A 14,876-nucleotide genomic window follows, 5' to 3' on the forward strand; every position below is an offset into this window, starting at 1 on the left:
GAGTTGGCGCGAAGCGTACAAGAAAATTTTGGCGGAAAATGCCTCCCAGATCACTGGAAATGACACTTTCCATGCCTTGTAAGTTGCATCTAAGCATTTTCTATTTCGAAATTACTAGCGATATCATAAAAAATATGCTCGGGGGGGGGGGGGGCGGTCGCCCCCTTCCCGAAATGCGTCATGTTCCCCGACGACTCGGTCGAGTTCGAGACCAGCCACAGTTGGTTTCATAGCACAATTGTTCAAGGCGTCCATACACATACACGCGTTATGATATACCATATATAGTATATATATAGATACATTAGTGAGAGAGGAAAACTGAAAACGTCAAAAATGTATTTATCGGTGTAAGGGGTAGGGTGAGGCGCAAGCCCCTTCCGAAATCCTCGATCCGTCACTGGCTACCCGGCCATGTGTATAGGGATAGGCGCTGTAATGATGTCACTGTTCCTCTTTCTCTTCCCGATGTCTTGGCGTTTTTCTTTTACTCTCTCCTTTTCTCCTTTTTCTCTCCTTCTTCTTTTTCTTTTCCCTTCCTCCCTCTCCTCCTTCTCCTCTTTTTTCCCCTCTTTATTCTTCTCTTTTTTTCTCTCCTCTTTTTCTTACCCGGGGCGCGCGCGCCCCCAACGCCCCCCCCCCCGGATACGCGCCTGATATAGCACGTTAAAGTTTTCCATACGTGAGAATTCTTACAAAGTGTTGTTTATATGACATGCCTGGCCTAATAAAATACAAAAGAATAAGCCTTGTGAAGCTACTGGTGTGAAAAAAGTGTGATATGTAAAGTTCAGGTTTGTTCAGTTCAGTTAAGTCAAGTTCAGTTGCACCTCACAACCTGGAATATCAAAATCAGTGCATAAGTGAGTAAGAATTCTAACAAGGTGTGGTTTATATGACATGCCTGGCCCCCCAAATAATACAAAAGAATAAGCTTTGTATAGTAACAGGTGTGAAAACAGTGTGATATGCTAAATTCAGGTTTATTCAGTTTAGTTAGATCAGTTCAGTCACATCACACAACCTGGAATATCAAAATCATTGCATAAGTGAGTGGGAAATCTTACAAAGTGTGGTATATGGTCAATTTGCGAAGGTCAATTTCTCAGTCATTAACCAATTTATATGTCTGGTAGTAGTTGAAGTTGATGAAGGAAAGGTATTTAATCCAATCGTTATTTACAAACGTTTGACAAATTGTAGGAGCGGGGCTACAAGAACTACTCTCTGATCTCATTAACTCGCTCGTTTGGGGACTGACTTATAACGCTTGACGTTTAACCTGTGGCCAGATTTCATTCATCAGCTTTCATATTTACCAGCACGTATATTATATCTACTGTGGTTCGAGTCAACCTTCGCGAAATTCAGGTATGGTTATTTATGTCTTTTGTGTATATCTAGTCTCATTAATTCGAGTGCGAAATATAGCATAGGTGATATGGGGACGGGGGAGAGGGGGTTGTGGAGTGAGGACCCGAATATGCATGGGTTTGCTTTACTGCTTGGAACACCAATGAAATAAGCATATTCTCATGAAAGTGTCAGTTACATTACTTCAAAATTGGCCGATTTATCATACTTTGAAATTCCGCAATATATTTTTTACATAATAACCTCTGAAAAAGGCAAGCACACTGAAGCAATAGTTTAGGAGCAATTTATCACTAAAAATAGCACAGTTTTTAGCAAAAGATACCAAAATCGAATATTTTGACACATTTAAGTTGACCTTACTCTACAAGACAATGTTTTTATAGCCTTATTTCTATGGGATATACTTTATAGGCATCTGTAATAGAAAGATAGTAGGATGTTCAGATATATATATGCTGATAATCTTATAACAAGCATAATATTTTAATTTTTTTTCGTCACCAGTCAATCATCAATTTAACTAAAAGAACCAATCATGAATTCCGTGAGTGACAACGTTGAATGGTGGAAGAAAGTACCATGTCACTTTACATGGAGTTTGGAAGATACAAACGAGGATTATAAATCATTGAAGATTAGAGTAGAGTATAAATTAGAGTCCTGGAAAGAAGAACATTCTTCTCCTCCATGTCAACCTCTTTTGTTTCTGGGTTTCTTAGAAGTTTCCAAATTTAAGGGATTGCCGAGACAGAATCCGGTACAAGCAATGAATCATTTCAGCAACGTTGTAAGAGAGGCTGCAGAAATGACGGTTGAAGATGAGAGGAATGCTTTCCTAACGGTGGCTTTAGCCAATCGGATCTGGAGTTATGAAATCCTAAGCCAATCACAAGAAGGAAAGGAAAATGAAGATGCTCTTCAAAAATCGAAAGATAAAACAAAGAACGATGAAGACCTGAAACGACTTAAACAGCTTTGGAGCGAGAAGAACGAACTTTTTGAGGCCTACATTGAAGGAATAGCTGTGTTTGCGCTGGGTCGTCTTGGTCCGAAAAACTACAAGAAAGCTGAGGAGCGTTGTAGGAAAGCTCTAGAGGTCATACCGACAAACCCAGAGTGGCACTACTCCCTTGGTTGTTTCATAGGGCGCCAGATTCGGTGTAACTTGGTTAGCTCCCGAGGTGGATACAATCACATAGATGACGAAGTTAAATGTTACGAAGAAGCGCTAAGACTGGATCCTAATTTTGATTTAGCTCGATGCACCTTGGCTCAAACTCTTGTCAAGATTCCAGAGCGAAAAGAAGAGTCTTTTAAACAGATTGAAAAAGTGAACGAGAATACCTGCGCGATGGTTGTCAAGAAGGGACGATTTTATCGCTATCAAAAGGATTACAAAAAAGCTCTAGAAATACTGAAGAAAGGTGTGTCAGGGTTTGAAAGACCACGTGGTGAGTTATTCTTCCAAATAGGTCTGATATATGGTACGTTTGCTTATCAAGCTGGATTCGAGAGAAAATTCGATGAAAAAAACGAGTATTTGCAAAAACAATTGGAATACTCCAACAAATGTCTTGAGTTGGAACCCCACCACCATGTTGCTATGCTCAGAAAAGCTCAGGCTCTTGGATACCTGAGACGGAATGACGAAGCCGAAAAATGTTTTCGCAATGCAATAGATGAAGTGGAAGGCACGCCTAGTAATTCAGTAGAAGTGAAGTTTTGGTTTGCTGAACACTTAACGAGTCGAAATCGTAAGCAAGTAACAGCAAAGGCCGCTGAGCTGTACAAGGATGTCATGTCGATAGCTTCGTCGATTCTAGAGAACGCGGATGATGACGCACTTGATGACGTCAAAACAGGGATGAGAAAGTTTGTAATCAAGTCCAAAAGTAAACTGGACGAGTTTCATCGAGGGAATCAATCGAAGATGGAAGACGTTGAAAGAATGTTTGCTAATTTTCATTTTTAAATACGTATACTTTTTAGATAGATTGCACTCCATAGTGCGTACAACCTGATCTGGGCTTTAAGATAAGATCTATTGAATGTGAGAGATGATTTTGCTACATATACACTGTGACAAACTTCCTAAATTAAACATGATTCAATGGTAAGAGTTTGGCTCAGTATGAAGAATTAAGGATCGGGCTTATATAGCTTACACTTCATAGTGCGTACTGTTTTTTTATCTGGGCTTTATCCTCATTTTGATAATGTATTTATACATCTTTTAATGACAGTTTATTAACCAATACGTAATTATTCTTTTAGTATAATCATTTAAACTATATTTGAAGATAAGACCTATTGAATCTGAGTGATGATTTTGCTACATATACACTGTGACAAACGTCCTACATTAAACATGATTCAATGGTAAGAGTTTTACGCAGTATGAAAGAATTTAGGACCGCACGGTTTGTGAAACGGTCGCTAATGCATGGATAACATCATATAGCACATCATATAGTTCTTTGAATGTAAAAAATATTAAAAAAAATTAACGTTTCCAATTACTATGCCGCAGCGTCACGTGAATTAATATATTGAAGTAATAGGTGTTATGACAAAGCTTATATTCTTGTTATATATATAATACTGATTAATAACGAATTAGTGAAATCACCACCAACGGCCACTACATCAAGCAAGGCCGTGTTCATATGGTTACGTGCGCAGGATGTCAAAGTCGGTGGTCAAATGCTAAATTGCGTCGACTGATTTATTTTTTGGCATTGGACCTATTATGGAACGCCCTCATAGCTCCTGACGGTGGTGTTATTTCTTCCCGACTGAAAGTTTAAAAAACCCACTGATCCCCCCCCCCCGACTTACTGGGCATATGGGAGGGGCATGGATCCCTCCTTGAGCATGCCTTTATATTTTGAGGGCGTCGTAGTCAAATGGCGTGGTCAACTGGCTAAGACACTGGACTTGCGATCTAAGGATTGCAGGTTCGAGTCCCGACCAGATCATTACGTTGTGTCCTTGGGCAAGGCACTTTATATCCATTACCTTTCTTACCCAGTAGTATAAATGGGGGACATGTGAAGAAAGGTGTAGGGGCCTACATAACGTTGCATGCGCTGGTTTTTTTTATGGCTGTGCCCTATGAGACACGTTGATGTGAGGTAGTGTAGTGGCACGTGAGCGACTATTTGAATCTTGTGAAAGACTTGTGAGAAGGTCTTGGCCTTGAATCTTAAACTTCACATATTACACGGATGGTTACTTGTATCCCAGTACAGCCTGTTCTAGCTTTTATTTGATATTCTTGCCATTATCAATCACGACATCAGTGTGTGGATTAACATCAATCGATTTAATGTGATAAGAAATAAATATTTGCATAATATTGATTTGCCTACTTTATATTGCCGTCCTTGTCCCATATAGGCTTCAACTTTATCGAATGCATTAATAAGATTGTTGTACAGGATAATCGAAGTCATACTAACGAATAAAACTGTGTGAACCTGTGGGTTTGTTTTACTTGTATGCAGCTTTAATTAAGAGCTTTCAGGTTTGGAAAAACTATAAAAAACTATATATAAGAAAAATTGAAGGCATAAGTTGTACTTATAAACGAAGAAATGATGACTAAAACCATCACAACCGAGCTGTCAATCACGAATTACGCCTGTTTCGGACGTGAAAGTTTGGTCAAATTGAGCAAAATGTTAACGTTACTGTATCCTCGCCTTGTTAGCGCAATTTACGAACATTTTACAACGAAGGCTTTATGGGCAATTAATCTAACATAGTCTATCATTGCACATGTAACACGCTCCGGTATGTTAAAAACTGCGTGGTCGATTCTCTGGCCCTGGTTTATCATCATCCAAAACAATGATAATTATATGCCATACACGGCCAACTATCCGTACGGAGCAGCTAGCTGTGGTAACTATCACTGTGTAGTTTATAATCAGGGAGTTGTTATGGAGTGCTATGTCATTACGGGCAAGCACACTATAATAACGCTGCAGGTGCCTATGTTGCAATAGCTGAATTAGTACAAATAACGCCGAATCGTTGCGGATAAATACGATTAACAATTGTTGCTTGTAAGTCTTTTGCAGGATGTTGTCAACTCAAATGCGTTCTAATGTTACCTGTCTTGTTCAATTCGAGAATAACGAACCAAAGTAGAGAAGTTTACGTATTGTTTTGAAGGTATGCTATACTCAAGGAGATCTATTTTCTTTACGTGTGCAGAATTAACTGTTCGCCGCCGCAATTCTTTGCAAATCTAGGTCTGGATTTCCCCCCTGCGTAGCCAACCTGTATTCTAGTTTTACCTGACTTGTATTACACAGCAGTTTTTACATTTCGTTTTGTGAGTGCATCCTCGCTATAGATTATGCAGGGAGTTGTTATGGAAACTCCCTGGATTATGTCAGATGCATGAAAGAAAACTGCTCATGTTACATCATCGAAACCACGATGCATTTTTGCATTCTGGTTTTCATTTGGGAGCCAATGGCTACTATTTTCCCCTTCTGTACAGCACTAGTTATTAATGCTGTTTACTGGGTGGGATAAACCGAATTGAACCTTAGTTTGTGGTTCTTTGGGCGGGACAGTTTTTCGATCCAAATCTCCTGGAAAAACCATGACCATGGGTTGTATATAATGTATTTCATTTATCTACAAAATAATACATGAACATATGCCAAATAAGCGGAGAATATCTAATATTTCAATGACCAAGTGCATTTTGATATCTGTTAACAGATAGCATAAAGTAAGAAACTTTTTACAAATGTCCCAATTTGATTTGATCCTATACAACACATCTACCAGCCTAGAGCAGTTTTTTTTAATATGTGGCCCAAGAAATGTTTTAGCGGCCACATTATTCAATATTTCGATTCCCATTATTATATGTAAGACTATATGGCCATAGGCCCATATGAAATACACACAGTATAGAAAATTTACTTAAATATTATTTAAAAAAAACTTGTGTCTTGCCAGGATTTGCCTTTCCTATCAATTTTAATGTGCCAGGTCTTCTGATCATAGGCATAAGCGATCCTTTTCACAAATTGTGGCTGGGTTAAGTCTGAGCCATGTTCCACTTAACCTTATCAATAGACTGCCCGAAAATTGCCAATATTCTTCCCGAATTTACCACTTCATGGGGCTAGGTGGATGGATGGATGGAGGGAGGGATAAATGTTAATGAGGTTGAATAGAGAATAAAACATTGTGGGTAGAAAACAATTAAGTTAATTTAATACCAGAATAGCATCTTTCTGTAACAGATTTGATAGGGGAGCTCTAAGTCATGCATATGGTATATGTGTGTGTATGTATGTATGTGTGGGTGTATGTGTGCGTTGTCTGAACTTGAAACTTAGTACGTAGGTAACCCTTAGTGATTAAATGTTCTCTATTTTTTCATGGAGGTCAACGGTCATTTGAGGTCAACGGCTGAAAACCTTGTATGTATGTATGTATGTATGTATGCGTGTATGTATGTATGTATGTATTTTAGATTTTCCTGCAAACAGGAACTCGCGAAGAAGCCATCATTGGCTTATCAAAGCCGCAAGCTGACCGAAGTCAGTCTCTTAGATTCATGTTTAACGTCCATGATTATGAATTGTCAATTGGCAACAACTCTGTAACAGGACGACATACATTAATCTTGGAGTGACTAGAACTTGGGACCTTCTGATTGAAAGTCACCGGCGTTAACCACTGAGCTAACACTCCTAAAGTATTTTTTGTAAACACGATATCTCAAGAAGTAACAGTTGCTTGAATTTAAGCTTGGTATTTAATTGGTAGCCATTGGTGAGCAGATGATGCACTATTGCTTTTCATGGTGGCCAATGGTCGTTTGAGGACATCAGACGTGAAAGGCTGAAAACCTTGTAAACATGATAATATCTCATGAAGAGAACGTTGCTTGAACTTCAAACCTGACATGTACTGAGCCCTTGGTGAGTAGATGATTTCTATTGACTTCATGAAGGCCAAAAGTCTTTAGAGGTCAACAGATGTCAAAGTCTGAGAACTTTGAAAATGCGATATCTTCAGAAGTTGCTTTAACTACAAACTTGGTATGTACATAGCCTTTGCTCAATACATGTCTACAGTTTCCCTTGAGGTAAAAGGTCATTTAAGGTCAAAAACATAAAAAAAAAAAAAAAGTGAAAAAAAATGCCACATGTAAAAAAAAAAATCAAGGGAAGAGAAAAAAATTGACAAGTGAACATTTCTTATTGACAAAGTGCGAAAAAATATGGGAAATGAAAAACAAATTGTGCAATGGCAAAACAAATTCAAACCAAAGAAATAATCTGTCATAACAGATTATTTAATCTGTGTCCTAACAGATTAAATAATCTGTCGTTTCAGCTCATTAAATCGTAATAAACACACGCACACACGAGTTTTCAAGAGTAAAATATTTAAGGCTTGGCACGAGTATGAAGGGAGAACTCCAACTATCTATGACGCTGAACAATTCCACGGAGGGGCGTTAACTGTCACAACACAGTGCAAGTGCACTATATATATTCTACTTATTACCGAACAGTCATTAAAAGTTAAGTGTGCATAGCTAGTAGTTCTAGTTATATAGTTCTACGTCATTATGTGGCGGGAATTTTTATTAACATATATGGTTCACATAATTTTGTACTGTATTTTTTGTTCGGTTTTGGCGTTCCACACTCTTTGCTTGAGGCGTGAAGCCGACTTAAAAAAACATTTGCTTGCAATCTGAAATCTAACTGACATTTTCGCTCATTTGAAGCGGCTTTAATATAGCGCGTTAAACTTCCATCAGTGATAATTCTTACAAAGTGTTGTTTATATGACATGCCTGGCCTCAGTGGCGTCGCCAAGGGGGGGGGGGGGGGGCAGGGGGGCACGTGCCCCCTGGAAAACCTAGTGCCCCCGAGTGCCCCCTATCTGAGATTTGGGTTGGTAAAAAAATATATATATATTTTGTTATATTCAGCTCCCATCATCTGAGTTGGTTTTTCGTAAGGACAAAGAAGCACAGTAATTCGTATTTTCTTCAAATGAGCTGCGAAAAAATGAAAAAGTTTATCCTTGACCGTCGGGTATCGAAGTCGTAACCCGCGCCATCACAACAGGTGTCGATATTTACATTGAATGTGTCAGTGCTCACGCCATACCAGCGGCTATACACGTCCGCTTCGCGAGCTACATGACTCATCGTTCAAAACAATGAATTACCTCAAAAATAGCAATTTCTGGAGATATCTTCAGATCGAATTTAGCATCAAATGTGGCACCATTTTGCATCTAGCCCATCCTCCGTATGCGAAAATTTTCCAGACCCTTCTTAGACCCCTCCCCCAGGACGGCGATTCGTTTCCACCTAAGTGCCCCCCATCAAATGCTGGTGCCCCCCCTATGACCCCCCAGACTGAAAAGTCTGGTGACGCCACTGCCTGGCCTATCAAAATACAAAAGAATAAGCCTTGTCAAGTCAATGGTGTGAAAAAAAGTGTGATATGTAAAGTTCAGGTTTGTTCAGTTCAGTTAAGTCAAGTTTAGTTGCACCTCACAACCTGGAATATCAAACTCAGTGCATAAGTGAGTATGAATTCTTACAAGGTGTGGTTTATATGACATGCCTGCCCCCCCCCCCCACACCCCCCCCCCCAAAATACAAAAGAATAAGCTTTGTAAAGTCACAGGTGTGAAAACAGTGTGATATGTAAAGTTCAGGTTTGTTCAGTTAAGTCAAGTTTAGTTGCACCTCACAAGCTGGAATATCACAATCAGTGCATAAGTGAGTAAGAATTCTAACAAGGTGTGGTTTATATGACATGCCTGCCCCCCCCCCCCCCAAAAATACAAAAGAATAAGCTTTGTAAAGTCACAGGTGTGAAAACAGTGTGATATGTTAAGTTCAGGTTTATTCAGTTTAGTTAGATCAGTTCAGTCACATCACACAACCTGGAATATCAAAATCATTGCATAAGTGAGTGGGAAATCTTACAAAGTGTGGTATATGGTCAATTTTCGAAGGTCAATTTCTCAGTCATTAACCAATTTATATGTCTAGTAACAGTTGAATTTGATGAAGGAAAGGTATTTAATCCAATCGTTATTTACAAACGTTTGACAAATTGTAAGAGCGGGGCTACAAGAACTACTCTCTGAGCTCATTAAATCGCTCGTTTGGGGACTGACTTATAACGCTTGACGTTTAACCTGTGGCCAGATTTCATTCATCAGCTTTCATATTTACCAGCACGTATATTATACCTACTGTGGTTCGAGTCAACCTTCGCGAAATTCAGGTATGGTTATTTATGTCTTTTGTGTATATCTAGTCTCATTAATTCGAGTGCGAAATATAGCATAGGTGATATGGGGACGGGGGAGGTGGGGGTGGGGGTTGTTGTGAAGTGAGGACCCGAATGTGCATGGGTTTGCTTTACTGCTTGGAACACCAATGAAATAAGCATATTCTCATGAAAGTGTCAGTTACATTACTTCAAAATTGGCCGATTTATCATACTTTGAAATTCCGCAATATATTTTTTACATAATAACCTCTGAAAAAGGCAAGCACACTGAAGCAATAGTTTAGGAGCAATTTATCACTAAAAATAGCACAGTTTTTAGCAAAAGATACCAAAATCGAATATTTTGACACATTTAAGTTGACCTTACTCTACAAGACAATGTTTTTATAGCCTTATTTCTATGGGATATACTTTATAGGCATCTGTAATAGAAAGATAGTAGGATGTTCAGATATATATATGCTGATAATCTTATAACAAGCATAATATTTTAATTTTTTTTCGTCACCAGTCAATCATCAATTTAACTAAAAGAACCAATCATGAATTCCGTGAGTGACAACGTTGAATGGTGGAAGAAAGTACCATGTCACTTTACATGGAGTTTGGAAGATACAAACGAGGATTATAAATCATTGAAGATTAATGTAGAGTATAAATTAGAGTCCTGGAAAGAAGAACATCCATCTCCTCCATGTCAACCTCTTTTATTTCTGGGTTTCTTAGAAGTTTCCAAATTTAAGGGATTGCCGAGACAGAATCCGGTACAAGCAATGAATCATTTCAGCAACGTTGTAAGAGAGGCTGCAGAAATGACGGTTGAAGATGAGAGGAATGCTTTCCTAACGGTGGCTTTAGCCAATCGGATCTGGAGTAATGAAATCCTAAGCCAATCACAAGAAGGAGAGGGAAATGAAGATGCTCTTCAAAATTCGAAATATAAAACAGAGAACGACGAAGACCTGAAACGACTTAAACAACTTTGGAGCGAGAAGAACGAACTCTTTGAGGCCTACATTGAAGGAATAGCTGTGTTTGCGCTGGCTCGTCTTGGTCCGAAAAACTGCAAAAAAGCTGAGGAGCGTTGTAAGAAAGCTCTAGAGGTCATACCGACAAACCCAGAGTGGCACTACTCCCTTGGATGTTTCATAGGGCGCCAGATTCGGTGTAACTTGGTTAGCTCCCGAGGTGGATACAATCACATAGATGACGAAGTTAAATGTTACGAAGAAGCGCTAAGACTGGATCCTGACTTTGATTTAGCTCGATGCACCTTGGCTCAAACTCTTGTCAAGATTCCACAGCGAAAAAGAGAAGCCGTGAAACAGATTGAAAAAGTGAACGAGAATACCTGCGCGATGGTTGTCAAGAAGGGACGATTTTATCGCTTTCAAAAGGATTACAGCAAAGCTCTAGAAATACTGAAGAAAGGTGAGTCAGAGTTTGCAACACCACGTGGTGAGTTATTCTTCCAAATAAGTATGATATATTGCACGTTTGCAAATAATGCTAAATGGGATGAAAGTTCTGATGTTAGAAACAAGAATTGGCAAAGGCAATTGGAATACACCAACAAATGTCTTGAGGTCAAACCTAACCACCATCTTGCTATGCTCCAAAAAGCTCTGACTCTTGAAAACTTGAGACGGAATGCCGAAGCCGAAGAATGTTTTCGTAATACAATTGACACATTGGAAGACACACCTAACATTTCCTTACAAGTTAAGTTTAGGTTTGCTGAATACTTAACGAGTCTAAATCGTACGCAAGTAATAGCAGAGGCCGCTGAGCTGTACGAGAATGTTATATCGATAGCTTTGTCGATCCTTCAGAACGCGGATGATGACGCACTTGATGAGGCCAAAACAGGGATAGAAAGATATGTTATGAACTCAAAAAGTAAATTGGAAGAGTTTCATCAAGGGAATCAATCGAAAATGGAAGACGTTAAAAGGATGTTTGCTAATTTTCATTTTTAAACACGTATACTTTTCTATAGATTGAACTCCATAGTGCGCACAACCTGATCTGGGCTTTAAGATAACAAACTTCCTAAATTAAACGTAATTCAACGGTAAGATTTTGGCGCAGTATGAAGAATTTAGGATCGGGCTTATATAGCTTACACTTCATAGTGCGTACTATTTTATCTGGGCTTTATCCTCATTTTCATAATGTATTTATACATCTTTTAATGACAGTTTATTAACCAATACGTAATTATTCTTTTAGTATAATCATTTAAACTATATTTGAAGATAAGACCTACTGAATGTGAGAGATGATTTTGCTAAATACACTGTGACAAACTTCCTATATAAATTAAACATAATTCAACGGTGAGAGTTTGGCGCATTATGAAAGAATTTAGAACCGCACGGTTTGTGATGAAACGGTCACTGATGCATGGAAAATATCTCATAACACCAATTATTAATATATATTTCTTTGAATGTCACAAAATATACATCTCATTAACGTTTCCAATTACTACGCCGCAATGTCACGTGAATCATATTGAAATAATAGGTGTTATGACAAAACGTATATGCTTGTTAAATCTGTAATACTGATTAATAACTAATTAGTGAAATCACCACCAACGGCCACTACACCAAACAAGGCCGGGTTTACTCAGTGGTGACGTGCGCAGGATGTCAAAGGTGGTGGCCAAATGCTAAATTGCGTCGACTGATTTAGGTTTTTGCATAATATTGATTTGCCTACTTTATATTGCCGTCCTTGTCCCATATAGGCTTCACCTTTATCGAATGCATTAATAAGATTGTTGTACAGGATAATCGAAGTCATATACTAACGAATAAAACTGTGTGAACCTGTGGGTTTGTTTTACTATATACAGCTTTAATTAAGAGCTTTCAGGTTTGGTATAACAAAAAAAACATTAAAAAATATGACGGCATAATTGTACATTTTGTAATCGCATGTATCAACGAGAGTTTATATTCGCTAAACCAGTGGTTCGGCGATTAAAGAGATTTTGTGAGATTCAGGTTGGGTTCTCGATATTATGTTTATTCGTTACGTGGTTACAAAGATCGACCAAATAGAGGGCGTTATTCCACTACCTACAACGAGCGTCAAAAGTAAATGAGGTAATTTAATTACAGTTGGTTGAACTATTCTGTTCCGTTTATTCATTTCATCTTATACATATATAGAACTACCTACCTAAACAGACAATAGCTTTAAAAAGTGCTTATGGAGACTATTGTTACACCTAATAATTCCCCTAGATGTATGAAAATAGTGCCACCTGGATGAAGGTGACCTATAATATGAAGATCTATCACCAAAATATACTAAAAGGTCATTCTTCAGCCCATCACCCCTTCCCCCATCCCTCCAAGCCCTGTTTTCTGTGATACGTTCCCCATGTGTGCTATATACACACCCCCTGGCTTATCCGGTTCTATAGTAGAACTGCATATGCCTGCAAATACGCAGCATTGTAGTGCGCATGGAGTGCTTGCAGTATTAGGAAGAACTTTTCTGTTGTTCATGGTGTTATTATTTGATCGGACAACACATCAGGGAGTTGATGGTCATGCAGGTACCTACAGAGTGAGGGCGCTGGTAAGCGCCGTGACAGGCTCAGAATAAGTTGGCTACGCAGAGAGCCTCTGGAGCTCTGCAAATGTAAAGAGACTATATGAAACTTTAGCTTCCAATGTCCGGTCATGTAGGTAACGTTCACTTGGTCAGTAATGCCAATATTGTAGAGCGAAGGCGCGCTACAATAAATACTTCCCAGCTGGTAACCGCTGTGTGCTGGAAGGCAGATGTCTCTATTTACGGCTCTGATGGAATGACATCAACAGCACCCTCTATTAGGTATGATAGTCTAGAACAAAGTCACAAACCTAACCATCGTCTTTGGCTTGGTAATGTATCGCAGAGAGCATTGTAAAAAACAACTGCCCCCAAACAGGTAAGAAAAGTCTTGTTTCGTTTGAAAGAGATCCTACCATAGAAGTTGTGTCTGGGACCTATCATCTCGTGAGACTGTGATGTCAGATTGCCACTATAGGTTCTCAAACCTTTTTTACTTTCTCCTTGATTTTCGTTTCATCTTGTTTTGATGGTGAAATGTTAACAGTTTTAACCCTAATGCCATCATTAGGTCATTTAACCAGCTTCAATAGTTTACATTTAGCATTTGCAAAAACCCTTCTCCGTTACAGAAAATAAATTTTGTAATAATTAAAGAGAAACTAATAAAAAAATATATATAAAAAAGAAGAACATATGTGGCTCGATGAAGTCATATTTGGACTTGTTCAATTCATCATATGTAAAACAAACATTAACTCCGTTATTGATATCTCCCAATTATCGATAATGATGTTTCTTATATGAGGGGTGCATGCATACACTTTCAGGGAGCAGAGGGGTGTGCTACGCGCAGGACTCAAGAAGGTGCGAAATTTCTTGAAAGAGTATGTTCAATGACTTTTACAAATTACAATAAATGTTATAGTTAATGGACGATTGCGACAGAAAACGCCGCATCATTTGGCGTCTAAATTTTACTTTTTTTTTAAAAACTTCTGGGAGAGGATCATCAAAACCCCTATATGTGTCAACTGGACGACCCCGAGGCCACACCCCTCATCGATCGTGGACGACGGACAGTCCGTTTTATACCAATTATTTCTCGAACTTTGTCCTCTGATGTCAAAAGTAAACTATAGCATTGACGGCATGCAGTATAGCGTAGGCAGGAATCTATCAAAAAGTGGGCAAGGGAAGGCGGAGGATGTTGGCAATACATACTAAGTATTGCCAACATTTTGCAGACGTTCTCTATAGAGACATATGAAGACCTAATTACGCCACTGAGCCGGATATAGGACTCTGCCAAATAAACTGAAAAATCACCCCTCTCTCCGTCCATACCAGGTCAACTGCAAGCTTTGACTACTGCATGATCACGCCCCGTAAAATATTGTATAATATTATCACTTGAGTGACTGACATTGCCTTTCATAATCAACCGGAACTTTGTGATAGCTAGGCCTATAGGCCTGCTTTCCATTGTGCCACTGACGTTTTCAAGGCCCCGGGACATGTTACTACGTAGCTATTAGCGTGACTAAGGCCTTGAGATTTGAGAGGATTCTAACAAGTTGCGCGTTATAGTGTCCCACCTCTTCGATACAATCGCTT

At 38.9% G+C, this 14,876-nt stretch overlaps 2 protein-coding genes across 2 annotated transcripts; both read left to right on the forward strand.

Annotated features, from left to right (window-relative positions):
• The first annotated feature begins 1,001 nt into the window (after positions 1 to 1,001).
• On the forward strand, positions 1,002 to 4,735 carry LOC139959970 (interferon-induced protein with tetratricopeptide repeats 1-like). Its single transcript, XM_071957927.1, has 2 exons — positions 1,002 to 1,371; positions 1,882 to 4,735. Exon 2 carries the CDS (start codon positions 1,913 to 1,915, stop codon positions 3,347 to 3,349), a length of 1,437 nt encoding a protein of 478 aa, XP_071814028.1. The 5' UTR covers positions 1,002 to 1,371; positions 1,882 to 1,912; the 3' UTR covers positions 3,350 to 4,735.
• Positions 4,736 to 9,338: 4,603 nt separating this feature from the next.
• On the forward strand, positions 9,339 to 12,492 carry LOC139959971 (interferon-induced protein with tetratricopeptide repeats 1-like). Its single transcript, XM_071957929.1, has 2 exons — positions 9,339 to 9,677; positions 10,198 to 12,492. Exon 2 carries the CDS (start codon positions 10,229 to 10,231, stop codon positions 11,663 to 11,665), a length of 1,437 nt encoding a protein of 478 aa, XP_071814030.1. The 5' UTR covers positions 9,339 to 9,677; positions 10,198 to 10,228; the 3' UTR covers positions 11,666 to 12,492.
• The last annotated feature ends 2,384 nt before the right edge of the window (positions 12,493 to 14,876 follow it).

The sequence above is a fragment of the Apostichopus japonicus genome, chromosome 19 (assembly GCF_037975245.1).
Source record: "Apostichopus japonicus isolate 1M-3 chromosome 19, ASM3797524v1, whole genome shotgun sequence".
NCBI lineage: Eukaryota > Metazoa > Echinodermata > Holothuroidea > Aspidochirotida > Stichopodidae > Apostichopus > Apostichopus japonicus.

What these genes read in the sequence shown, in the direction of transcription:
- LOC139959971 (XM_071957929.1), top strand. Translation starts at nt 10,229, where the DNA reads ATGAATTCCGTGAGTGACAACGTTGAATGGTGGAAGAAAGTACCATGT.
- LOC139959970 (XM_071957927.1), top strand. Translation starts at nt 1,913, where the DNA reads ATGAATTCCGTGAGTGACAACGTTGAATGGTGGAAGAAAGTACCATGT.